Source organism: Ornithorhynchus anatinus, chromosome 2, assembly GCF_004115215.2.
Source record: "Ornithorhynchus anatinus isolate Pmale09 chromosome 2, mOrnAna1.pri.v4, whole genome shotgun sequence".
NCBI classification, from domain to species: Eukaryota; Metazoa; Chordata; class Mammalia; order Monotremata; family Ornithorhynchidae; genus Ornithorhynchus; species Ornithorhynchus anatinus.
Window position 1 is genome coordinate 46,338,612 of NC_041729.1, and position 27,234 is coordinate 46,365,845.

The 27,234-nt window shown below is 46.8% G+C and overlaps 2 protein-coding genes across 4 annotated transcripts in view; one reads left to right on the top strand and one right to left on the bottom strand.

The window, feature by feature from the left end:
• Window positions 1–360: 360 nt before the first annotated feature.
• LYRM1 (LYR motif containing 1) lies at window positions 361–21,910 on the bottom strand. 2 transcript variants are annotated; one of them, XM_001507099.4, is made up of 4 exons: window positions 21,819–21,910; window positions 4,714–4,872; window positions 1,525–1,617; window positions 361–817 (listed from the first exon to the last, which is right to left on the bottom strand). In XM_001507099.4, the coding sequence occupies exons 2-4, from the start codon at window positions 4,870–4,872 to the stop codon at window positions 701–703; spliced, it is 369 nt and encodes a 122-aa protein (XP_001507149.1). In that variant the 5' UTR covers window positions 21,819–21,910; the 3' UTR covers window positions 361–700. The 2 variants fall into 2 exon arrangements, with proteins under 2 accessions (XP_001507149.1, XP_007655743.1); XM_007657553.3 differs by lacking the exon at window positions 21,819–21,910 and adding an exon at window positions 7,529–7,924.
• A 529-nt stretch (window positions 21,911–22,439) lies between these two features.
• DCUN1D3 (defective in cullin neddylation 1 domain containing 3) overlaps window positions 22,440–27,234 on the top strand; it is a 40,199-nt gene continuing 35,404 nt past the window's right edge. Inside the window, exon 1 of one of the 2 annotated variants that reach the window (XM_007657567.3) lies at window positions 22,440–22,486. The gene's annotated coding sequence lies outside the window, so the exon portion shown is untranslated. Of the gene's footprint in view, window positions 22,487–22,515; window positions 22,716–27,234 lie in introns of those variants that run through there. The other variant, XM_001508228.5, reaches the window with a different exon arrangement.

The following is a 27,234-nucleotide window of genomic DNA, read 5'->3' on the forward strand; positions in this document are numbered from 1 at the left end:
TTGTTCTTGTCTGTCCGTCTCCCCCGATTAGACTGTAAGCCCGTCAAACGGCAGGGACTGTCTCTATCTGTTGCCGACTTGTTCATCCCAAGCGCTTAGTACAGTGCTCTGCACATAGTAAGCGCTCAATAAATAAATACTATTGAACTTAGGACAGTACTTTGCACACAGTAAAAACTCAATAAATACGACTGAATGAACGATGATGATGCCCGAGGGCAGTGACGCTGGGGAGACAGCGCAGGGCATGACATATAGAACCCGCTGACGTGAAGTGTAGCACGATGGGAACATCCGAGATGTTGAAAGAGGGTTGATACTTGAAGTGTCAGATGGCGGGCCAAAGAGCAGTCCAGAAAATGGCGGTTCTCCCAGAATGTATATCGCAGTAGGCAAAATGGCAAATGATTATTAAACAGGGAGAGTCAAAGAAGCTTTTGAAAAACCATGGTTGGTGAGGGAAACTTGAACTACACTGAGTTGTGTCCAGCAGGGGCTCCTCCAAGCAAAAAGACCGCTGGCATAATCAGCAGACTAAAGCCTGTGCTATGTCAGCAGATGTGATGGTCCCTTTAGAAGATGTTGCCGTAGGGCTTTTGCGTTCTCTAAACTTCCCTCAGCTCGAGTAGAGATGAGCGACTCTTCTGTTTGCATTGAGGACCTCTGGACTCTCGGTTCTCAGACAGCAGCCATCTCACGGTTAGGAGACTTCATCGTGAGACTTGAGATACACTGGCTTGGAAAGCTTCCGCCGCTTTTCTTGGGTTCGCAGTGCTTGGCCCTGGATGGGGGCGAGGCCCAGAGGCGGCAGATGAATCTGTAAATCAGAAAGATAGCACTCGCTATTGCTGAGCATTAGATTGCAAGCTCCTTGTGGACAGGCAAGACGTCTTTGGCTTCGGATGGACTTTCCCAATCACTCATTATGGTATGTAGCACTTGGGAGGCGCTCAAATAGTATTACTACTTAGCCGGGCAGCAGAATTCAAAGACCAGAGGGAGTTTCTTCTATCCACTACAATGTGGGATTGGGGCAGAGTGATTATGGGGCAAAGACTCTAGTAAAACAGACACGGGCCTGAGAGTCAAAAGGACCTGATTTCTAATCCCAGCCCTGCCACTTGCCTAAAGTGTGACCTCGGGCAAGTCGCTTAACTTCTCCATGCCTCAGTTACCTCATCTGTAAAATGGGGATTAAGACTGTGAGCCCCACATGGGACACGGGCTGTGTTCCCAAAGTGATTACGTTGTATCTACCCCAGCGCTTAGAACAGTGCCTGGCACAAAGTAAGGGCTTAACAAATACCATGGAAAAAAAATACAGTGGAACGTTCTGCTCTGTGGCCCAGGCACACTACTTTGGTGGGTAGAAGCTCCCAGGCAGGTTCTGATTTGGACATTTCAGAGTGCGTCAGGGAATCAAGATTAAGCGAGGTCCTGCAGGTACACAGAGGATGTGGGGCGGGAGAAGATTAAAATTTCCTGGGGACTTGTTAAGTGCGTGGGGACTGGATTCATACTTACTGGCCGTGGATACGGGATGTGATAATGCAATCCAATTTCAATTCTTGCCGTGCACTCATCTATGCACTGTTTGATCAGTTCTGAATCTGTGAGCTTTTAAAAGAGCACAAAGGAGCAGAGCAAATCAGGACAAGTAAAGTTAGAATTTTCTATCGCTAGGTATGGACAGTAGTTGCTTAAATTGTCTTAAAAGAAGAGTCTCCTCCACCAGGCTATAACCTCCTTGTGGGCAGAGATCGTATCTATCAACCATATTTGCTTAGTTCAGCGCTCTGCGCAAGGTCAGCGCTCACATACCTTTGACTGATTAAAACGTCGCTGCTATCTCCACATGTCAAAGGAAAAAGACTAACTGGTGAGATTTACTGTATTGATTAAATTTCAAAGTAAACCAATAAATAATGGATAGTAAGGGTGATAGTTTCAGTATTCACTGGTCAGAAACTCCTGCCTCACAGTCTCACCCCTAAGAAGGCCAAGAGTAAGGAAGACAAGTACTTCTGATGGTCTCTTGGGCCGGGAGGCTGCTTTGCTTTGGGTAAGGAGAGAAAGATTCTATTTCCAGTTCAATTACCAGTTTGTCCAAAAGGACTGCCCTTTTGAAAGGCGTGTGAAATAGGAGGAGGAGGTGAAAATGAAACCCCAGTCTCCAACCCCATGAAATAAAAAATGAAATTGCCATGTTATTTACTGGCTGGTTTCCGCTAGGACTTTAAACAGACAGACTTTGGAGAAGCTGTGTGACGTTGTGGAAAGAGCACAGGCCTGGGAATCAGACCTGGATCCTGATCCTGATTTTGCCAATTGTCTGCAGGGTGACCTTGGGCAAGTGGCTTAACTTCTCTGTGCCTTAGTTTCCTCATCAGTGGAAAGAGCACGGGCTTTGGAGTCAGAGGTCATGGGTTCGAATCCCAGATCTGCCACTTCTCAGCTGTGTGACTGTGGGCAAGTCACTTAACTTCTCTGTGCCTCAGTTCCCTCATCTGTAAAATGAGGATGAAGACTTGAGCCCCACGTGGGACAACCTGATTTCCCTATGTCCACCCCAGCGCTTAGAACAGTGCTCTGCACATAGTAAGTGCTTAACAAATACCAACATTATTATTATTATTAAAATGGAGATTAAATCCTCCTCCCTCCAACTTAGACTGTGAGACTCATGTGGGACATGGACTGTGTCCAACCTGACTTCTTTTTATCTACCCCATCATTTAGAAGTGCTTGACATGTAGTAAGTGCTTAACAAATACCAATTAAGAAATAAAAATAAAAATAAAGGGCTTGCAACGGACCAAGATTCCCCTTCCAGGATGGATGCATCTAACTTTGCTTCTCCCATTTGATTTCCCCTGCCATCTTGGAGGAAGAGTTCCAGTAATAGTGACACATGCAAACCAACCGCTAATCCCGGGAGACCCAGCTCAGCTTTCTGCCTCGAGAGTAATTTCAATCTTCCTGTTATGAGGGATTCGTTAAGGAATTCAAGGTTTCCAGAGACTCTGTCACTCTGACGTCAGTTTGGGGAATGACTTGCAAAATCCCACCTTTTCCTTTGGGATTCTAAATAGTTTATGAAACGCCTCTGAGCTAGAGAGGGTTTGGAGGGAGGGGGAAAAACCGGCAGTTGGCTTCTTTTGCCTGAGGGACGGGTCAGAATGGGAAGAGATCCCACTTAGAAAGCTCTCAGGGGTTGCCTCGTTGGAGTAGGCTAACCAGGGTGAGGGAATACTTCTGGGATTGTAGTGATGGCTAGAATCTTGAGATTTCTCAAAGTGCCATCTCAACCGGGGAACGGCTACTTGTCTCACTCTGAAACTGAGGCAGATTTGCTCTAGCACTGGTGCAATAGAATGGTCCTTTGGTTTGAAGATGATATGGCCGACGATGAGGCTGCATCTGTGTCTTGGAGAGAGAGATTCTCTCACTCACTTCATCGTGAAAATATAATGGCGCACCTCGTCTGGTCCCTTGTCATTTGGAAGAGCGCTGCTCAGACATCGAAGGTTAAGAGGGGAAAAGGCAGGTTAGATGTTTTGCAGTGGTGGTGATGGTGTGTACTACGCAGAGAAGCAGCATGGTGTAGTGGTTAGAGCACGGGCCTGGGAGTCAGAAGGTTGTGGGGTCTAATCCTGGCTCTGCCACTTGTCTGCTGTGTGCCTTTGGGCAAGTCACTTCACTTCTCTGGGCCTCAGTTACCTCATCTGTAAAATGGAGATTAATGCCGTGAGCCCCATTTGGGACAGGGACCATGTCCAACCCGATTTGCTTACACCCTGCCCAATGCTTACTACAGTGGCTGGAACATAAGAGTTTAACAAATAGTATAGTTATTATTACTGTCTCCACACTCTTTCTCATCAGGTCTCCCTGGGCCCTGTGGCAGGCACTGGAGGTGACCGATAGGGCGAACAAAGGGAATGGCTTTATGTTGAGCTTTCCCCTGAGTGAAGAGCCGGGTCAAAGCTTCCCTGGGAAAAGGGACAGGGACCAGGTCTAATGCCCACCTGTGAACTCTTTACCAGCTCTTAGTACTGTGCTCTGCACACGGTAAGGGCTTACTTAATATATACTGTTACTACCACTAGGAGACTTCCTCCTTGTGGATAGAAAACTATTGCCAGGAGGCTGGCTTACCCTGGCATGGGCTATACTGGTTAGCCACCTCTGGGACTCTGAAGTTAATGGTAAGGCTCGACTCAGTTCTAAATCACTACAATATGTGACAAGGAGAAGGAGTGTGACTTGGTGGATAGAGCACAGGCCTGGGAGTCAGAAAGACCTGGGTTCTAATCCCAGATTTGCCCCTTGTCTGCTGCATGACCTTGGGCAAACCAATTCACATCTCTGCGCCTCAGTTACCTCGTCTGTAAAATGGGGATTAAGAATGTGAGCCCCGTATGGGACGTGGACTGTGTCCAACCTTGTATCTACCCCAGCACATAGTACAATGCCTGGCACATAGTAAGCACTTGACGGATATCGTAAAAAATTTTTAAAAAGTTAGTTCCTAAATTAGTTAGGTTCAACAGCTCGCTCTCGGGGCCCAGCCTACTGTGACACTCTCTACCTGGGCATCTCTCATTGCAGACGGGACACTGTATTCATTCCTGGCAATGAAAAGGAAAAGAAATCACCAAGGGGTGCTGCTCAGCTCTTTGAGAAATCAGCTTGGGGCTGGGGCCCACTTACATTTTTGTTTTTCTGGAACAGCATTCTGGCTTCATTTAGAATGTATTGTTTTTCTTTAACGGTGTCTTCCATCTGTCCCGATGCCGACTGCCATTTTCTCGCTAGCCTGAAAATCCTGCGGTAAAGGCCAAGGACTTCTTTTCCCGTCGTTGTCGTCATCTTAGGAGCCACCAAAAGAGACAAGGAGAAACAGTGTCATAAAAAGTCAACTTGATATAAAGATGTGACTGTCGGGAAGATGTTCACTTTTCAGAAGACCTTTCGATAAGCCTCGAAGTAATTGCCCTCTCTAAACAGATCACCCGTAAAATGTTGCTCAGGCCAGGAAAGCGGAGACAGTAGTTTCTGGAAACCCAGTCACTGATATTTTTTGTTCAAACAAATCAAGGGAAGAGGCTGCTTGCTAATCAAAAAGCCATGTTCATCTGGAACTGTGCCCAGGTCCTTACAAATTAACTCCCATCCAAGCATCTTCGAGTGCTTCTTCAATGGATTACTGGGACTCCCTTTAGGATTGATAAATTGAGGGACCCAGGTGTCACGTCGCCATGGTCCAGTGATTAACAGGAAACTACTAAACTCTGAATCCTGCTCTTCACATAAACTCCTCCCCAAATAGCCTAAGTAGGGTAGAGAGATACAAAATTCATGACTAATAGGGATTAAAGACCCATTTTCAATTCTTGGTGGTTCTGTGCTTGGAGGCCGACACCGAGCTGTGGATTATTTGGTCAAGGAAGGCTTGAAGACTCTATTTAGAAATCTATTTTGAATTCAAGGGTGTGGGTGACCTTCTGCACAGTGGCGGGCACAGGTGAGTCCCGGTGGGTTAGCTGACAAGGTCCGGGTCTCAGCCCGGTGAACCCCATGTGGACTGTGTCCAATCTGATTATCCGGGATCTGCCCCAGTGCAGTGCTTGGCACGCAGTAAGTGCTGAACAAATAACACAATTATTTTTCAGAGCACTATGGAAATTCAGAAATGATCCCCTTCCTCATCCTGCTTCGAGGACCCCCACTTTAGCTATTCATTTGATACGATCAGCAAACCAGGTTTAACCTATTTTTTTCAAATGTCATGAGAACCAGTGCTGGGTTCCAAGGGAAAGATTGCCCCTCTTACCAGAGCAAAACTGCACTTGGGTTCTATACCAACTCAAAACCTTGGCACTTTAACCCGCAGAACATCTTAGTACAATGCTCAGTAGTACTTCGCAGACAGTAAGTGCTCAGTAAATACGATTGAATGAATATGATTTTTTTTAGAAGTGAAATTAAGGAAAGAATGGTAAGCTTTGAGCACTTTTTCATTCAGATACAAACTCAGCTGAGTAGGTGACACTTTTTCCTGGTAAGGAAACAGGTTTTGAGGTTTCTTGGCTCTCCCTAAAACTCTGATTTCATCTGAGAGTTCATGAGTCAGTTCCTGGGACGGACAGGGAGACCTATAACAACCATTTAACAATTGTTTCATTTCCCTATGATTAACAGCCCAAACTTCCCTAGCTGCCTGACCTGAGCACATGAAGGAGGAGGTCTGCCTGGCTGATGTAGCATTAGCCTTAACCAAAGCAGAGTTCTGTAGGCTTGGAACAGTCTCCCTTTGGATACACCCAAGAATGTAGTTCAGAAAATATCATTTGTTAATGTGCAATCATTCCAAATTAGGGAAATTACTGTGCTACTTGCCACTCTCAAAAGCTGGCATTGAGCTTGTTTTCTAAGGTCTTCATAGTCAATCCGCAAAATAACTCCATGAGGTAAGGAAGCCACATCTCCACCTTAGAGATGTGGAAACAGGCCCAGAGATACTAATTCCAGGTTCCACAGCAACTCACTGGCAGAGCCAGGATAATAAGCTAGAGTTCTTCGATTTCTATCCTTTGCTTCCCCCAAGGCCAGGCGGCTGCTTTTGCCCAAATCATGAAAAATTATTTGAGTTCTACCATCCGACAAAGTAACGTTGGTTATCAACTCATGCTTTAGGGCAAGCAGACTTTTCAGATGGCACAGTTTACAGTCCTTTCAGAATGTACCTTCCACCCCATTATTTGTAATATTTCTTTTAGATTGTGAAGAATAAAAATGTTTACACCCCTACTGTCTCTTTTTCCCCCCACTGTTTCTCTCTCTGGCATCTTAATGGTTTTGAAACCCACAAAATGCTTGCCTTTTCCAAATATTATCACTAACATTCAACTAGCATTACCACCCAGGTATCATTAGGCAAAGGAGTCTTGTCTCTGGGGAATATGAATGTCGGGGAGGGTCTGCCCATTTGGGTGTATGAAATGGTGGGGGGGCATTAAGTACCTTTTTAAATATTTGACTGGACCATCCAAGGTATTTTTCAGAAATCTTTAAATTAAAATGTTGTGAATTACTGCCTTGCAGCATGCCAATCCTTGATTTGTACTTCCTTCTCACTCAACTTCTAATATCTTCTCTACAAAGCACTGAGATAGATACAAGCTAATCAGTTTGGACACAGTCCAAATCCCATATGGGACTTGTAGTCTTAATCCCCGTTTTACAGATGACGTAACTGAGGCCCAGAGAAGTGCAGTGACTTGCCCGAGGTCACATGGCAGACAAGTGGCAGAGTCAGGATTAGAACTCAATTCCTTCTGACTCCCAGGCCTGTGCTCTTTCCACTAGGCCACGCCGCTTCCTGAAGTAAAAAGGAAGAGGTAAAAGATACGAATACCGGCCCTCAAAAGTTCACATCTAAGGAGGGGGGTGGGGGAAACACACATCTGAAAATTGAACTCCAGTGAAAACTCTTTTTACCACGGGCTTGAGCGCACGGACCCACCTCTGCTCTATAGGGCAACCACAGCTAAGTGCCAGGGTTCTGAGTACTGGGTCCGTGACAGGCGGTTGAAGTGGTCCCTGGGGGGTCTGTTGTCCAGCCAAAAACCACCTTATGCAGATTTGGGCCTGCTGTGAGGCCAAAAACACATTGGGGTGTGGCGCTCCCCAAAACACTCCGAAGGCAGTTTTGCCAGGGAGCATCCAGGTGTGAACAGCCTCGTTAAGACTTTGGTATGGCTGCTTTTATGATCTCCCCGATGCTTTAATCGGGGGCTCTCAACAATGAAATGGAAAAAACAGTTGTAACTAGGAACAAGGTAAAAGTCAAAGCCCCACAGAGGGAGCGGTGCACTCCACGTTAGCCACGCGTTCTTCTGCGGCTACTGAAGAGTTTTCCCTCAAGCTTCACTGGACATCTCCTTGACTTTCTAGGTGCTCTTTTACCTGGAAAAATGGAAGGAATGGCAAGGTCAGAGCCTCGGGGGATGCTGTGATTCCAGGTTTTGGGGGCCAGGAGGCCCAGCTCCATGACTGCTTCTTCCTATTCCTGTCCCTACAAGGTGGGAACAGATCCTCCATCCTGAGGTGGGGATAGAGGGACCGGGGGTGTGTGGTGGTGAATGGGGCAGGAATTCATTCATTCATTCAGTCATATTTATTCAGTGCTTATTGTGTGCAGAGCACTGTACTAAGCGCTTGGGAGAATACAATATAACAATAAGCAAAGACATTCCCTGCCCACAACAAGCTTACAGTCTAGAAGGGGAGAGAGACATTAATATAAATAAATTACAGATATGTACATAAGTGCTGTGAGACTGGGAGAGGGGGACGAATAAAGGGAGCAAGTCAGGGCAACGTAGAAGGGAGTGGGACAAGAGAAAAGGAGGATTTGGTGAGAGAAGGCCTCTTGGAGGACATGTGCCTCCAATAAGGCTTTGAAAGGGGGAGAGACATTGTCTGTCGGATTTGGGAAGGGAGGGCGTTCCAGGCCAGAGGCAGGATACAGGGTAGGGGTCAGCGGTGAGATAGACGTCGTCGAGGTACAGGTGGGAGCAGAAGACTGAGACCATCATACTAGAAATATGTCCCAGGGGAGCACTGAGTCAGGGAGAGGACGGACAGTGAGGACCACCAGAAATCTGAGCCAGGACACTCTTTGCCCCTGGACCACTTGGAGGAAGTTGTTATGCCAGGATAGTTGGTTCTGAATGGAAAGCAAATAAAAGCCTAAATAGAAGAAATGAAAGCAAGCCAATATGACTATTTAGATCTCGCCTATCTTATTTCGCACACACCACAAAGATTGTTTGTCCTCTTATCTGAGCACAGGTATCAGAGATGAAAGTAACATTTCAGCCAGAAACAATGGGCTAGACGACTGCTTCCTTCAGTATCCTGAGCCTCTTTTCCAACGGGAGTATTCCCACCAACTTTAAAGAGAATTCAACCCACAGACCAGAGGCTAGGGTCAGGTGTTGACTGAGAACTAAATAATACTTTTCTTTACTCCTTCCTTATACCTGAGGATCTCACAGCACTTTATTATTGTTCTGTTTTATGGATGGTGAGGTAAATGCCTGACTCATTGCCACACAAGAAGTTCATGGGAGAACTGGGATTAGGATCCAGGAATGCTGTCTGCTACTCCCATGTCCTGCCTACATGCTCCTCCCTGTTCATTATTTCAGTCAGCAACAGGAACTCACAACAGGCGCTGGGTGGCATCTCTAAAAAAAACAATTTCTGTAGTTTTCGTTATTTGTTAGAGTTTGGGGAATTTATAGGCTATGTTTGATGGAGATCCAAGAGCCCAATCCAAAATACAGAATATGTAGGACACGCTTACTCAATAGTCTTTTTGGGGGGTCTGTGCTTAAGGAAATGGCTTTACTGACAGTCCAGGGGGTTTTCTTGGCATGCCAAAGCTTGATCCATTGGCTTTTTTTCTTTTTAACCTTTGAAACCATTAAACTTTTCTCTCTGCTCCCAATCTCTGGGTCCAGCGTAAGTTTTTTCGAAAGACCGCCAGCATGTCTGACTTGGATCGGAATCTATAAAAAGAAAAATTCCTCTCTAAATGATGAGATTTGCAGAAGCATGAAGGCAGTCTCAGGAATTTCAGAATTCCAAGGGCAAAACTACCAAAAGTGTTGCTTTCAGTTGCAGGAAAAGGATTACAAAACGACCAGGAAGAGAGAGCCAAAAGGTGAGAAAATCATGATCCTGACCCAAAGGAGTAAAGAGACGGTCTCTGCCAAGGAACTAGGACAAAAATAGAGAAGCAGCCTTAGTGACTGACTAACACTCTCGGCAGTTTGGCTCTCTGGACCAATATTTCCTAGCAAGTTATGGCCAAGGCCATTCTGTGGCCAGGTCTCCAGTCCCACATTTGTTGTAAGGTTTTGAATCAACTTTCTGAGAAAGTCCTTTTTGAGTCTATAGGATATTTTATATGGTATTTCTTAAGCGCTTATTACGTACCAGGCACTCCTCTAAGATCTGGGGTAGAAACAAGATAATTGGGTTATTATCATTATTAATAACAATAATAATGATAATTCTGGTATTTGTAAAGCACTTACTGTGTGCCAGGCACTGTACTAAATGCTGGGGTGGATACAAGCAAATCGGGTTGGACACAGTCCGTGTCCCACATGGGGCTCACAGTCTTAATCCTCATTTTACACATGAGGTAAATGAGGCCAGAGAAGTGAGGTGACTCGCCCAAGGTCACAGAGCAGACAAGTGGCAGACCCGGGTTTAAAACCCAGGTCCTTCTGACTCCCAGGATCGTGTTCTATCGACCAGATCACGCCGCTTCCCAAAGTTCAAACCATTCCTATATAACCAAAAGGTTCCTTTTATTCCTGAGTAACAGGTGACACTGTGGGAAGTAATCCTCCGACAAGAGTGTAGTGGCTCAACTGAATGACTGAAACCCTCGTCCCGGTTTCCCAATAGGGGCAGGTCAGTGTTGTGCCGCCGTGGCTCCATTAGGGCTGGAATTGCAGAGCTCTGATTCAAAAGGGCCTTCCCTTCCGAATCCGGCAGGCCCACCGACGGCCTGGGCTCAGTGGGGCCTCGGGAGCTCTCTCTGGTTGTGGATGGCTTCCAGAGCTGGGGGGCAGAGGGGGATCCGTTAGCTGTGGGCTCTATCCAGACCTCTTCTGTCCCCTTCCCAGCCCTCTCAAACTCCAGGGTGGAAGACCAAGCCCCAGCCTTTTGGGGTCCCCTCATACCACATTCAGACCGGCCTGGACACCCTCTCCCCGCCACCAAGAGACCTACAGTTAGAAACAGTTATTCTGAGGCTGTCCTGGCCTGAGCCCATCTGCCGTGTTGGGAGGTCCCGCCCTAAGTGCGGGAGGTGTGCGGAGACCTGGCAGTTCGATCCACACAACGTGGCCGAAATCTGCCCTTTCCTCTCCAACCCACCTGCTACCCTGCTAATCCAAGCACTTCTCCTTCTCCTAACTCGCCTTGATTAATACTACTACTAATAATAATGTTGGTATTTGTTAAGCGCTTACTATGTGCAGAGCACTGTTCTAAGGGCTGGGGTAGATAGAGGGTAATAAGATTGTCCCACGTGAGGCTCACCGTTAATCCCCATTTTACAGATGAGGTAACTGAGGCCCAGAGAAGTTAAGTGACTCGCCCACAGTCACACAGCTGACAAGTGGCAGAGCTGGAATTAAAACCCATGACCTCTGACTCCCAAGCCCGGGCTTTTTCCACTGAGCCATGCTGATTACTGTGTCAGCCTCCCTGCCTCCTGCCTCTCCCTCCTTCAGTCCAATACTTCACTCTGCTGCCCGGATCATTTTTCTACAAATGTTTTCCCACACACCTCAAGAGCCTTAAAGAGCTTTAGAGCCCACTCCTACTTTACCTCCCTGATTTCCTACCTCAACCCAGCCCGTACACTTCACTCCCTTAATGCCAACCTACTCACTGTACCTCGGTGGTGTAGTGGATAGAGACGGGCCTGAGAGTCAGAAGGTCATGGGTTCTAATCCCGGCTCCACCACTTGTCTGCTGGGTGACCTAGGGCAAGTCACTTCACTTCTCAGTGCCTCAGTTCCCTCATCTGTAAAATGGGGATTAACTGTGAGCCTCACGTGGGACAACCTTATTACCCTCTATCTACCCCAGCCCTTAGAACAGTGCTCTGCACATAGTAAGCGCTTAGTGAGACTGCGAGCCCTACTTGGGACAGGGACTGTGTCCAACCTGATTTGCTTGTATCCACCCCAGCGCTTAATACAGTGCCTGGTTCATAGTAAGCACTTAACAAATACCATAATTATTAGTAGTATTATTATCTCATCACTGACCCCTTGCCCACCTCTTGCCTCTGGCCTAGACACTCCTTCCCTCTCCATATACAACAGTTGTTCACTCTCTCCACCTTCAAAACCTAATTAAAAAGCTCATCTACTCCAACAGGCCTTCCCCCAAAAAGCCTTCATTTCCTCTTCTCCCATTCCCTCCCACATTGTCTGGCACGAGGAATTGCATCTTTTATTCACCCCTCCCTCAGCCCCATAGTACTTGTGTACATTTCTGTAATTTTACTTTTATTAATGTCTATCTCTCCCTTTAGACTGTAACCTCATTAGGGGCAGGGGATGTGTCTACCCATTTTGTTATATTGTACTCTCCCAAGTGCTTAATGCATATGATCGAGTGGCATTTTGTTCTTCAATGTCACCCTGCCTGTTTAAGACACCTAGGCTCCACTCTGCTGCCAGCCACGGTGGCAAAAATCCACTGTCACATTTTCACCATGCTCTCGTGGTCAGCAATTTCCCCGACATTCAGGCTCAAGCTACATACTCGATTATATCCCTGGACCTTCTTCTTCTTTGCCAAGTGACAAGCTTATGGTTTCTTATTACATGGGCTCCTCTGGGAGGCTTTAAATATGGACAGAATGTTCCTTTAATTTTTTTTTAATGCACCCAATAATAACTAGGACATCTCATCACAAGGCAATAATGACTGGTATTTATGGAGCCTTCATAATCAAAAGATCTCAAAGCACTTTAAATGACTGATTAGGACATTCTCCGAGGAGGTAGGAGGCAAGAAGAAAGAACTGTAGACTCAGTATTTTTATTTGTGTGATTCATTAATCCTCAGTATGAAAATTTAAGGCGCAGTTCTAATGGGACCAGTAGATTATTTTGTATCCAGGAAGAGTATGACTGCCCACTGTTAAGGACAAACTGAAGCTTCATGATGCATTCACACCCCACATATAATGGCTTTATTAGTTGGGTGACAGATTGATGTTGGGTAAGTGGAACAATTTGGAGATGGACCAAATTTCTGGATAATTTGGGATGTTCCATCCCAGGCCTTTGTCAGGCAGTGATGGCTTAGATAAAAAGTGAACAATGCTTTCAGTTCCTTTGGAAACGTAGCACGGCTCTATCTACGGGGATCAATTGTGTTTTTTTCTGGAAGGTGGCTTTTTGAAAAATGGTATTTGTTAAGTGCTTTCTATGTGTGAGGCACTGTACTAAAAATTAGGGTAGATACAAGCTAATCAGGCTGGACACTGTCCATGTCTCACATGGTGCTCCCAGCTTTAATCCCCATTTTAGAGATGAGCTAATTGAAGTAGAGAGAAGTTAAGTGACTTGCCCAAGGTCATACAGGAGACAAGTGGAAGAGCCAGGAGTAGAACCCAGGTCCACCGACTCCCAGGCCTGTGTTCTATCCACTAGGCCACACTACTTCTCAGGTGACTCTTTTGTGGAGTACTGGTATATATCCAAGGCACCCCCCCAACACTCAGGCCTAGATGGAAGAGTTTGTGTAGCCAGCATCCCAAGTCGGGGCATTGGGGCAGAAAGTGTTCCCAGAAACAAATCCAAAGGTGTCCAACACCAAGGAAAGCTATTTTTTTTTCATCTGATATGACAAGGGTATGGCTGTCTCTCTGAGTCTTGAATCACCCGAGGTTGCTGCACCATTTTAGGAAATGGGGCGGGGGGGGCGAATATCCCCTTAAACATACGGAAATATCTTGGCGGCGGTAGTGGTAGAAATAATTGTCATTCTACACCCTATTTCTGTGTCCTACCTCCCAATTTGTTGCCCGGTTGGGAAAATGGGCTACTCGAAAGCTTTGTTCACCTCTGCTCATCAATAAATCATGTACAGTCGAGGTCTATTGTTCTCGGTATACGTAAATAACGCCCAGTTACACACACACAGCTTATCTGAAGACCACAGCTCAGGCTTCGTACTGGAAATACTATAAGGGATGCCAACATGAGATACACTAAGTTCCTCCCTTCCTATTTTTCTTTCTTTATCTCTTCCTCCCTGCTCATCCTTCTCCGTTCCTTTCTTCCAAGTCTGTTCCACTCCCTATTTTCTGACGCAGGCAGAGATCATAACCACTCCAGCTCTTCTTTCTGAGCAAACATTCAGACATCCAGGAACAATTTCAAACTAAACCCTGTCACCTGTAACCTGCCTGGGATGGACTTTGTGCCTGTCAGTGGATTCGGTTCCCGGCTGTCAAAAACTGAAAAGGGAAGTTTAACGCAGGACACCATATTTACTGGTAAATAAGCAACAGGGAAAAGTAAATCTCTGACTTGCTCACCAGTCTCTCGGTGACTACCACAGACTTCATTCTGTGGGCGTGCCTGCACATTCTGATAGCAGAAGGAACAAGGAGGAGGGGCGGGGAGGGGAGAACTGATTTATCCCTTATTCACTTTTCAGCTCCAAGCCAGAAATCAAACCTAGGAATGGAAAAATAACTAAAATCTCCAGGGTCGAAACAGTCTGCAAACATAGATAAGGTCTGCCATGCAACATGCTAGAGAGATAGATCCCATCTACAATATTTAAATAAAATAAATGTTGCAATTTAAACTCTCGTGATTTTACAAGACCTCTCCCTTCCCTTGTGCAAGAGAACGCTACTTCCAGCCCACTGCAAACATGAGACTTACAAAATATCTTTCCAGGGATTCCAGGAAAAGAAATCCTATCTGGGAAGAGGAGGTAAGCTCTTGTTTCCAAAGGAATGGAGAGGTTATTTTCCATGCTGGCACATTAGAGTTAAACAACAGGAGATGAAAGGGAGCGAAGAGACTTCTCCAAAGGAGTTAATGCCAGAAAGGACTTTGAGAGAATGGAATAGCAGAAATAGGAAGGAACTTTGGCAGCCCAGAAGAGGAGCCAGCAGCAGATGAAAGATAAGCTTGGAGTCTGAGATCAAGCTGGGGCATTCAGAACTGAAGAAATGTCCTGCAAGGAAAGGTCCAGAAATGCAGCGAGATCACAGCAAGGACCTTTCAACCCTTCTTGGGATCTAGTAAAAACAGAAGAAGTCACCACCCCTGTGGCTTTCCGGGAAACTGGGTGTCAGAGATCCTCAACTGTGAAGTTAAACCCCGTTGGCGCTTTCTAGCATTACCTCCATCTGAGGTCCAGCCTGACAGGCGCTTAAATAGCCACTTGTTGCCTTTGAGGCAGCTCCTGCTCACTTCAGTGGGCCCTTAACCTGGCTTGTGGATATCACATCCATTCAGTGGGCTTTTACTTGGGAGGGCGAGGGGGCCAAATTACAGTGGAGACCGGTAGAAAATGATAGTGTCAGTGAAAAAAGTCACAAACCCTTTAAGAATGTCATTCAGTCAGTATGACATTCTTAAAGGGTTTGCGACTTTTTTCACTGACTCTGTTCTCTCGGACCAGGTGCCGGAGTCCAAATTCCTCCAGAGGCTTGAATCTACCTTCCTCTGGAGGCTTGAGCCTAGAGAAGCGCATTGCCTTAAGGAGTCTCAAGCACTTTCTTATCACCGTCCAACTAGATCTTATCACACATACACCCTTCCTCCCCCCCCCCCAGTTATATGAGGGCTACTGTCACTCTTCTTTGAAATAGTTACTCAGCAAAAGAGGAAGGAAATGTAGCCCCACAGAGCTGTTTTCAGAGATATACTGCTCACAACTCGCTCCTCTGCTACCCCTAGCATAAGGAAAGAATGATCTATTTCTTCCCACAGGTCACGTCCAGCCCAGGGCCCCTAGGGTCTAGCAGCTCCAGGCTCAGGGGCTGGAGATGTCACCTGACAGCCACCTCCACACTAAGGTTCTGTTTGGAATGATGGGAAAAATCCCTCAAATGCACCTCTGTATTCTCCCACCCTGCATTTTCCCCCTCTGGTCTATCAACCCATCTCTCACTTTTGCCCTCCCCTCCAAAGCCCACTCTTCCCGAGTGCCCTATCTGTTGCCCATTAACACCCTCTGTCCCTCACGGAACAAACCTCCGGAGAAGCAGCGTGGCCTAGGGGAGAGAGCACGGACCTGGGAGTCACAACGACCTGGGTTTAAATTCTGGATCTGCCCCTTGTCTGCTGTGTGACCTTAGGCAAATCAGTTCATTCCTCTGTGCTTCAGTCACCTCACCTGTACAGTGGGGATTAAGAACGCCATGTGGGACACTGACTTGGTCCAAGGTTAGCTTGCGTCTACCCTAGCACTCAGTAGGATGCCTGGCACATAGTAAGCACTTAACAAATACCACAAAAACAAAACAAAACAAAAACTCTAAAACTCTTCCCGACATCTGATCCAGCCGCTCCTAATAATAATAATAATAATGTTGGTATTTGTTAAGCGCTTACTATGTGCCGAGCACTGTTCTAAGCGCTGGGGTAGACACAGGGGAATCAGGTTGTCCCACGTGGGGCTCACAGTCTTAATCCCCATTTTACAGATGAGGGAACTGAGGCACAGAGAAGTTAAGTGACTTGCCCACAGTCACATAGCTGACAAGTGGCAGAGCTGGGATTCGAACTCATGAGCCCTGACTCCAAAGCCCGTGCTCTTTCCACTGAGCCACGCTGCTTCTCATCCAGTCTTCCTTAGAAAAACAGTGTCCTTGCAGGTCCAGCATCTTGCCCCGTCTGCCTCCCCGACCTCCGCCTCTAAACCCATTCATCTCGACCTTGCTGTCTTCCTTATCCATCAGCCTTGCTTCAAACCACTAATCCATATAGACTGTAAGTTCATTACGGGCAGGGAACAAGTCTCCTAATTCTGTTGTACTCCCCCAAGAGTTTAGTTTAGTGCTGTGCACATAGGAAGCGCTCAATGCTATTGATTGATTATCAGCGCTACCTGTAACAATCCCAGCCCCTTGACTTGCCTCTCTTGCCCAGGATTCACTAGTCTGTTTCAAGTCTCCAATTTTCTTTTTAAGCTCTAGGCCTTCCATTTCCTCTTTTCTTAACAGTTACTGACTTTGTGGCCTATTTTACTTATTTACATGGCAATCGGGCATGAACTCCACTCCCTAGGAGTGCTTTTCTTCCCCATGACAATATTTTCCTCTCCCTATAACTACCTTTTCTTTCTTCCCTGCCTCTCTAGAAGGCTCAGCACTCTAAATGTGCCTACACCATCCTCTTTTTACCTCAAGAATATCTTGCTCATCCTTTTTCTCTCTCCCTCTGCCCGGTTTCCTCCCTGATTTCTTTAAACATAGCTCAAGTAAAAGGGTTTTAATGTTTTCAAAGAAATTGCCATATTTAGTGCAGCACTGTCTTCTCCCTTACATACCTAAACACCTCAAATTTTGCATCTACATCTGCTTTCAGATGTAGACAATTACTACCTACAATTACTCTTCCCTCCTTCAAAGCCTTAATGAAGGCACATCTCCTCCAAGAGGCCTTCCCTGACTAAGAGCTCCTTTCCTCTTCTCCCACTCCCTTCTTTGCGCCCTGGTTTTCTCCCTTTATTCACTTCCTCCCTCATCCCACAGCATTTATATACATATCGCTAATTTATTTATTTGAATGTCTGCCTCCCCCTCTAGGCTATAAACTCACTGCGGGCAGGGAATGTGTCTACCAACTCTGTTATACTGTACTCTCCCAAGAGCTTAGTACAGCCTCTCTACACACAGTAAGCACTCAAAAAATACAATCGATTGCTTTCTCCATTTCCTCTACCAATGCTATCCTTGATTATATGCTGTATAATTCCTCCCCTTCACTCTTCCCAAACTTCTCTCACCAAGGTCTCCGATGGCCTTTTGGACAAATCCAGTGGTTTCTTCTTTGCTAACACTCCCTCTTGATCTCTCTGCTGTTTGTGACGCATCTTCTCTTCCTTGAAACTGTTTCAAGGACACAGTTCTATACTCATTCTCTTTATGTCTCTTTGACTGCTCCTTCTTTGTCCCTTTTGTTGGCTTCTCTTTTTCTCCTCAACTCTAACAGTCGCTCATGGCCCAGTTCGTGTTTTTTTTCATGTAGACACATAATTTTGACTACCACCCGATGTGAATGACTACCACAACTCTATGCCGGCAGCCTGAATGCAGTCTTGTATTTCCTCCTGCTTTTGACGAAACTCCACTTGGAGATCCTATTGCCATCTCAAAACCTCCTACTGTCATTTCAAAACCTGACATGCTAAAAGCTTAACTCACTTTCCCTTCTTGCCATCTCTCACTTTAATAATAATAATGATTGTGGTATTTATTAGGTGCTTACTACATCTGCAGCATTGTGCTAAACAGTGGGGAAGATACAACGCAACCAGATCAGAAACAATTCCTGTCCCACACAGGGCTCACAATATTCATTCATTCAACCATATTTATTGAGTGCTCATTGTGTGCAGAACACTAAGTGCTTAGAAAGTACAATTCAGCAATAAAGAGAGACAATCCCTGCCCACACCAGGCTGACAGTCTAGAAGGGGAAAAACTGTAGGCAGAAGGTGGAGCCGGGATTAGAAGTCTCCCGACTCCTGGGCTCTTTCCACTAGACTGTAAACTCATCACAGCCAGGGGACATGTCCATTAATTGTTTTATTTTACTCTCCTAAGAGCTTAGTAGCACATACTAGGTGCTCAATAAATACCATTGATAATACCACGCTCTTTCTTATGCCGCTTTACTGTTGCTGTCAATAGACCACTCTCCTCCCTGGCTCCCACTCAAGAATCATCTTTGACCAAGTCCTTTCCCTTCTTTGTCAGCAATATTTCATAGATCTACTCGCTTCCTCTCCACTTTTCCTTTCCCCTCTGGTACTAGGCTTAGTCCATGGTTTTATCCCATTGTGTCTGGATTATTGTAACAGACTCTTTGTTAATCTTCTTGCCACTTCTCCTTGCTCCAGTGAATCCTCTATGGAGTAGCAAGAATCCTTTTTCTCAAGTGACACTCCTCAAGTCTTCCGTGGCACCCTGCCATCCCTTACGTAATTTTTTTTTCAATCAAATAAGAGTGATTTTCATTGATGATTTCCTATTTCCTATCTAACTGCTCTTTTACTACACTTCCACTCATGCTCTCCTCCAAGCTTGAGTCTTCTTAAATTAATCCCACTATGACTCCTGTTAAATCACCCATTCCAGCACTTACAAATATGGCTCTTCATATCTTCTTACTTTTTTCTGTTAGTTGAACCCTTACATATTATTCTTTGACATTTGCCCTCTTGATCTAATTCTGCGAGTCTCCCTCTAGAATCTAAGCTCACTGTGGGCAGGGAACGTGCCTGTTAATGTTGTATTGTAATAATAACAATGATGGCATTTGTTAAGCGCTTACTATGTGCAAAGCACTGTTCTAAGCGCTGGGCAGGATACAAGGTGATCAGGTTGTCCCACGTAGGGCTCACAGTCTTAATCCCCATTTTACAGATGAGGTAGCTGAGGCGCAGAGAAGTTAAGTGATTTGCCCAAAGTCACACAGCTGACAAGTGGCTGAGCCGGGATTTGAACCCATGACCTCTGACCCCCAAGACTGTGCTCTTTCCACTGTACTCTCCCAAGAGCTTAGAACAGTGCTCTGCACACAGTAAGCGCTCAATAAATATGATTGAAGGAATGAATTCATGTTTTTCTGCTTCTTGCAACTTCCATATTAGCGTGTGAACTCCTTGTAGACGGGGTCATGGCATTTTTTCCTTAGTAATTCCCACTATGCTTGGTAAAGTGCTCCCAATCAATCGATCAATGGTATTTACTGAGCACTTACTATGTGCAGAGCACTTTGGGAGAGTACAATACAACAGAATTAGCAGACACAATTCCTGCCCACAGTGAGCGTACGGTCTAGAGTGAGAGACAGACATTAACATAAATATAATTTAAAGACATGTAGAGAAGCACTGTGAGGTGGGAGGGTGGGGCAAATATCAAATGTTCCGAAGGTCACAGATCGAACTGGGGAAACGAGGGCTTAATCAGGGAAGGTCTCTTGGAGGCCTGCATGAAGTAGACGATCGATAAACATGGATGGTAGGCCCAGAGATGACACATAGGCTGTTCCTTTTAATTGGGTCCATGAAACAGAGAAGGGCATCTTCCACTCGTGGTCCCATCTAACGCCTGCGGTTTGCGACTTCAAGGTGCGGGAATCTTAGTGGATGGTGTCAAGGCCCAAAGCCAACACATGCTGACCGTAAGGACTGTTTTGCTTTGCTGTCTCTCTCCCCTGTTTAGACTGTGAGCCCAATCCTGGGCAGGGATTTTCTCTCTCTGTGGCCTAGTTGTACCTTCCAAGCGCTTAGTACAGTGCTCTGCACATAGTAAGCGCTCAACAAATACTATTGAATGAATGAATGGATGACCAGAGTTGGGCATCTTCCACTGGTGGGCCCATCTAACGGTGAGCCGGGCTTGGGAGTCAGAGGTCATGGGTTCTAATCCCGGCTCCACCGCTTGTCAGCTGTGTGACTTCGGGTAAGTCACTTAACTTCTCTGGGCCTCAGTTCCCTCATCTCTAAAATGGGGATGAAGACTGTGAGCCCCAAGTGGGACAACCTGATCACCTTAAAGAACAGTGCTTGGCACATAGTAAGTGCTTAACAAGTACCACCATTATTATTATTATCTAACGCCTGTGGTTTGTGACTTCAAGGTGCGGGACTCTTAGTGGACGGTGTCAAGGCCCAAACCCAACACATGCAGACCACAAGGACCGAACACAATGAAAAGCAGGAGGAGAAATTCACCCCGCGTCGAAGGTTACAGGACAGGGTGCCACCCACCCCGTCATTGGGCAGGAATTGTCTCTATCTGTTGCTGAATTGTTTATTCCAAGCACTTAATACAGTGCTCTGCACATAGTAAGCGCTCAATAAATACTATCCCGGCTCTGCCACTTGTCAGCTGTGTGACTGTGGGCAAGTCACTTTCACTTCTCTGGGCCTCAGTTACCGCATCTGTAAAATGGGGATTAACTGTGAGCCCCACGTGGGACAACCTGATGACCCTGTATCTACCCCAGCGCTTAGAACAGTGCTCTGCACATAGTAAGCGCCTAACAAATACTAACATTATTATCTGTTGCTAAACTGTACATTCCCAGCGCTTAGTACAGTGCTCTGCACATAGTAAGCACTCAATAAATACTATCCCGGCTCTGCCCCTTGTCAGCTCTGTGACGGCGGGCAAGTCACTTTGCTTCTCTGGGCCTCAGTTACCGCATCTGTCAAATGGGGATGAAGACTGTGAGCCCCACGTGGGACAACCTGGTATTTGTTTGTTAAGCGCTTACTCTGTGCCGAGCACTGTTCTAAGCGCTGGGGTAGACACAGGGGAATCAGGTTGTCCCACGTGGGGCTCACAGTCTTCATCCCCATTTGACAGATGAGGTCACTGAGGCCCAGAGAAGCGAAGTGACTTGCCCAAAGTCCCACAGCTGACAAGTGGCGGAGCTGGGATTCGAGCCCATGACCTCTGACTCCAAAGCCCGGGCTCTTTCCACTGAGCCACGCTGCAACCTGATTACCCTATTTATTTTGTCATTACCCTATTTATTTTGTTAATGAAATGTACATCGCCTCGATTCTATTTCGTTGCCATTGTTTTTACGAGATGTTCTTCCCCTCGACTCTATTTATTGCCATTGTTCTTGTCTGTCTCCCCCGATTAGACTGTAAGCCCGTCAAAGGGCAGGGACTGTCTCTACCTGTTGCCCACTTGTTCATTCCAAGCGCTTAGTACAGTGCTCTGCACCTAGTCAGCGCTCAATAAATACTATTGAATGAATGAAAAGTACCCTGTCTTCCCTGCGCTTAGCACAGTGCTCTGCACTTAACAAATACTAACATTATTATTACTATTGAATGAATGAATGAATGACCCTATCCAATCCCAGCATCCCTTTCGTCAGTAATGCCAACTAGCAGGACTGACCCCGGAAGCCCCCTAACTAGGCCAAGCCCCCTTCCCTCCCCAGCCCTCCCACCCCCATGGCGTTGTGTCCCCCCTCCTTTCTTACAGTTGGGCGGTGTCAGTCCAGCCTGCGCCCGCCCCCGGGCCTGGAAAGAAACCGCAATGGGGGCAATCCCAAACAGCCCCTCCAAAAGGACCTGACGGCCTAGGCCCGACCGAACCACCGAGCGAAAATAGGGGAGACCCCTCAGCTCCTTTTCAAAGAAAAGGGAGCTGAGTCGATCACACGGCCCCATATCCCTCAGCTCTTTATTCGGATTAAAGAGGTGTAGAAAAGCAACGGGAAAGGCTCCTCTTTTCCCGCCAATCTCTTCCTTCTCAAGCGGCTTGTCCCCGCCTCCCCCCCTGCGCCGCATTGTGGTATCGGCGGGGGCGAAGGGCGGGCTGTCGAGGCGTCGCCTCTTGCCCTTACTTGGCCATGACTTCGCACGTTGGGGGCTGACGTCACGCCGCTTCCGGTCGCCGGGCGGCGGAGGGGAGGAGGGGGTTCCCGGAAGCGGTGATGCAGGCGGGCGGAGGAGGGGAGCGGAGGGGCGGGCCGGAGGGGGCCGGAGGGGGCCGGAGGGGCGGGGTCTCCGGCGGCGTCGGCCGCCGCTGCCGCAGCTGCTGCAGATGAGGCGACGGCGGCGGCGGCGGTGGCGGTGGAGGAAGAAGAAGCGGCGGCGGCGGCGGCGGCGGCGGCAGCGGCGGCGACAGGCGCGCGAACTGGAGATGGTAGGTCTTTTGGGTCCTCGCGGCCGCCGTCCTGGCCGGCCCGGCCCGAAGGCGGCTCGGGTGCAGCCGGGGCTTGTGAGTGGGTGACAAGGACTGGCCGGCGGACTGGCCTCGAACTCAGAACCGACCCTCCTCTCTCCCCCGCCTCCACTCCCCCGGGGCTGCGGGGAGAGGGATGAAGCCGGCCGGGGGCTGCGGGGCCTCGGGAGACCCTCCCCTAACAACCCAGGTAAGAGGCCCAGGGCCAGTCCTTCCCCCCTTTTATTTCATCATCAGATGCCATCATTATGCTCATTAGTTGGCTCATCATTAGTCCATTATTTTGCTCCTCGTTATTCCATTATTTTGCTCCTCGTTAGTCCATTATTTTGCTCCTCGTTAGCCCATTATTTTGCTCCTCGTCAGCCCATTATTTTGCTCCTCGTTAGTCCATTATTTTGCCCCTCATTAGTCCATTATTTTGCCCCTCATTAGTCCATTATTACGCTCACCATTATTATGGTGCTCATCATTATGCCTCCCTTGCCATCATCATCATTGTTCTGATGATGAGCCCCCATTTCAGGGGCTCGTTGCTGAAGGCCTCCCAGCCGCTCTGTAGTAGACGCCAACCATCTGCCATGGTGGGGGGCGGAAAAATGGGGCCTGGCTCTGCTCCCCCTTCACCTCCCCTCTGCTAAGCCCCCTTTCCCCCTGCTCCTCCCCCTCCCCCAGCACTGTGCTCATTTGTCTCTATTTTGATTCCCCTGTTATTTTATTAATGAGGTGTCCATCCCCTTGATTCTAGTTATCGTGATTAAGTTGTCTTGTTTTTGTCCGTCTCCCCCGATTAGACTGTGGGCAGGGATGGGCTCTATCTGTTGCCCAATTGTCCATTCCAAGCGCTTAGTACAGTGCTCTGCACCTAGTAAGCGCTCAATAGATAGTATGGAATGAATGAAGCCTGTCTAGGAAGTGGGATGCGGTTGGCGAATGCCGCCCCGTCTTGTCGTTTCTTTCCCCTCCCCGCGTTTCCACTTTTAATTAAGTCTTTTGTCCTAGTTTTGCGGCCGGCTCGGTGGGCCCTCGGCTGCCGGGTGTTGAGCTCGGGTGGGGGGGGGGGAGGGGGACTGCATGTGGTTTGGATGATAATAATAATAATGTTGGCATTGGTTCAGCGCTTGCTATGCGCCAAGCACTGTTCTAAGCGCTGGGGAACGTACAAGGTAATGAGGTTGTCCCACGTGGGGCTCCCAGTCTTCAGCCCCGTTTTACAGGTGAGAGGACTGAGGCCCAGAGAAGTTAAGTAGTAATAAGAATAAGGTTGGTATTGGTTAAGCGCTTACTATGTGCCAAGCACTGTTCTAAGCGCTGGGGTATGTACAGGGTAATCAGGCTGTCCCACGAGGGGCTCACAGTCTTCAGCCCCGTTTTACAGGTGAGAGGACTGAGGCCCAGAGACGTTAAGTAGTAATAATAATAATATTGGCACTGGTTAAGCGCTTACTATGTGCCAAGCACTGTTGTAAGTGCTGGGGAAGATACAAGGTAATGAGGTTGTCCCAGGTGGGGCTCACAGTCTTCATCCCCGTTTTACAGGTGAGGGGACTGAGACCCAGAGAAGTTTAGTCATAATAATAATGTTGGTATTTATTAAGTGCTCACTATGTGCCAAGCACTGTTGTAAGGGCTGGGGAAAATACAGGGTGATCAGAGTGTCCACGTAGGGCTCACAGTCTTCACCCCCATTTTACAGATGAGGTAATTGAGGCCCAGAGAAGTTAAGTGACATGCCCATGGTCTCCCAGCTGACGAGCGGCAGAGCTGGGATTCGAACCCATGACCTCTGACTCCCAAGCCTGGCCTCTTTCCACTAAGTGACTTGCCCAAAGTCACAGCTGACAAGCAGCGGAGCCGGCATTAGAACCCACGACCTCTGACTCCCAAGCCTGGGCTTTTTTCGCTAAGCCACGCTGCTTAACAAATACCAACATTATTATTACTGACCAACATTATTATTACTGACCACTGGCATCGTGGCACAGTGGTCCGCAGGCTGTTGGGGTAAAGGAAGACTCACACAGTATCCAACAGCTGTAGACTTCCCTCTTCCCCTCCCCAAAGCACTTGTGCATATTTGTATATATTATTTATAACTCTATTTTATTAATGATGTGTATATATTTATGATTCTATTTATCTTGATGGTAGTGACGCCTGAGTACTCATTTTATTGTCTGTCTCCCCCCTATAGACTGTGAGCCTGTTGTTGGGCAGGGATTGTCTCTCCCTGTTGTCCAATTGCACATTGCAGGCGCTTAGTATAGTGCTCTGCCCATAGTGAACACTCAATAAATACGATTGAATGAATGATAGGGCTGGCCCCTATGGAGAGGGAACCTTGACCTCCTAGTTTGGGTTGTACTCTGACCCCTCCTTCCTCCGGTGCTCGGGCTTCTGAAGAGTCCCGTGAGCCAGGAAATCAAATTTGTGTTAAATAGTCTAGAATGAGGAATTAACGCCTCATTCAGTGCCTTGGTAAGATGATTTGGTGTTCTGCTAATTCTAGATTCGGTGGCCCTCGCTCCACCCGCATTTTATAGTTCTTCAAAGAGGAGAAAGCCCCAGATCCCTTCTTCTCTCCCCCCCGCCACCCCCCTCACACAATTGGATAGTCAAGTCAGTACTACTGTATGTTTCCTTTCAGGTATTTGATACAAATATTCAGTGACAGGGCTGTTTGCATCGATTGCCATTTTTATCTCTGTTCCTGATTCCTTACACATCGGTAAGGATTCGTAGCCTGCTTGAAAGGAAGCAAATCAGAGAAAAGTGAAGAGGTTATTTGGAAAGGAAACATTTGCTACCGTTTTATTTTCTGAAGGCCAAAAAGAAATGGTGTGGGGATGTTTTTGTAAATTTTTTTATTCTGTGAGGTGCTGTCTGGTTCATAACTGGTAGGTGATCTAACGTGCTTCCCGCTTGGATGGTTGTAGAAAGTTTTCTACCTTTATTTTACTTGTGACCCAGTCTTGAAACTTTTTTGAGTGCTTTATGTAGGCCAGGACTATATTTTTTTAAAGACCTTCTAAGAGATTTGGATTGACCAAACTTCTCACCGGAGGATTGATCAAGGATAAAACTGTTCGACTCCACGAAAGAACTCTGGGACCTTTAAAAAGGAATTTTTCTATTATATGAAGAGGAACCCCCTTCCCTCAGTTATCAAGAAATTAAGGTGCCGATAAGATTTGGTAGATGAAATAAGTACTCGGGCCTATAATTCAATCTTTGTTACGGTAATGAAGGAAAAGTAAGGTAACCTCTCTAGAACCCTGCTACTGCAGTATTGAGGGAAAGTGTTTTGTGAAGAGGTTCAGACCGAAGAGCAAATAAGCAAAGAAAACCAAAAGGAAAGTGTTAACTGTGCCGTTCCAGCATCCCGAAGCCATTCTAATCTTGGTGTTTTTGAGTGTTAGTGCTTATTCTCTTCCAGGTGCATTGGTGTGTTATGATCATGGGTGAGTTAGGGAAAAGACAATGTACATATACATAAAGGCAATGTCTTATGTACATATACATAACATGTTTACATCATTGTCTATCTCCCCCTTTAGATTGTAAGGCAGAGAAGGGGCCTACCAACTCTGTTGTACTATACTGTCTCAGTCGTGGAGTACAGCTCTCTGCGCACAGTAAGCGCTCAGTAGACATCCTTGATTGATTGATTAATTGACAGATAGTCCCCGTGGTGTCTTCTGGCTGATGGAATGAGCCTCCGAGTCCTGGCTGTCCCATGCCAGAATCCAATGGGATGATCAGCTGTAGTTCTCTTAAATTATGACATGGAATTTGCAGTTATTTTTAGGCAGTTTACTCTAAAAATTGTTCCTGGGTCAGAAGCCCTCTGTTTTCAGCCCTAAGTAAATCTGAAGGCTTATTCCTCTTCTCCATCCTAATAAAAACAGTTTGGCAAGTCATGCATGTTGCTGCACCCTCCTGATCCTTTCATTTTGAGGTCATTAACCCTCTCAAGTTTAGTATGGCAGGATAGTCTGTTTAAGATAATAGGCCCCTTAAATTTGACTCGTTAAATGAAGCACTTTGATGAGCCATCTTGTTGGACAAAATTAGAAAAAAAAATGCTTCTGGAGTAATACTGGAGCAGAGAAGCAGCACGGTCTAGCGGAAAGAGCACGGGCCTGGGGGTCTGAGGACCTGGGTTCTAATACCGACTCCACCTCCGGTCTGCTGTGTGACCTTGGGCGAGTCCCTTAACATCTCTGAGCCTCAGTTCCCTCATCGACAGAATGGGGATTCAATACGTGCTTTCTTTCTTGCTTAGGCTCTGAGCCCCACGTGAGACCTGATTATCTTGCATCTGCTCCAGTGCAGAGTACAGTGCTTGGCACATCGTAAGTGCTTAATAAATACCACCTTTTTAATATTTCATATATTTTTTAATTACTGAACTAGTAAACACTGCATTCTTGGGGAGAGCTGGCGTTTCTGAATGGTGTAGTAAAGGCTGTTAGTGTATCTATAGCTAATATCAGAGCTACTAATTTTTAATTTTTTTTGTAAAAGAGGAATCAGATATTAAGGAAGTCAATGGCACTGTTTTTCAGGTACTTTTTCCCTGGCAAATCTTTGTGGTAGTCTCAGAAGCCAGCCAGAAAGTTCCTTCATGGACAATCCATAACCGAAAAAGCATTGGAGAGACAGGAGAAGGGTGTTAACTCACAAAAAAAGCCCCCACACTGAATGCA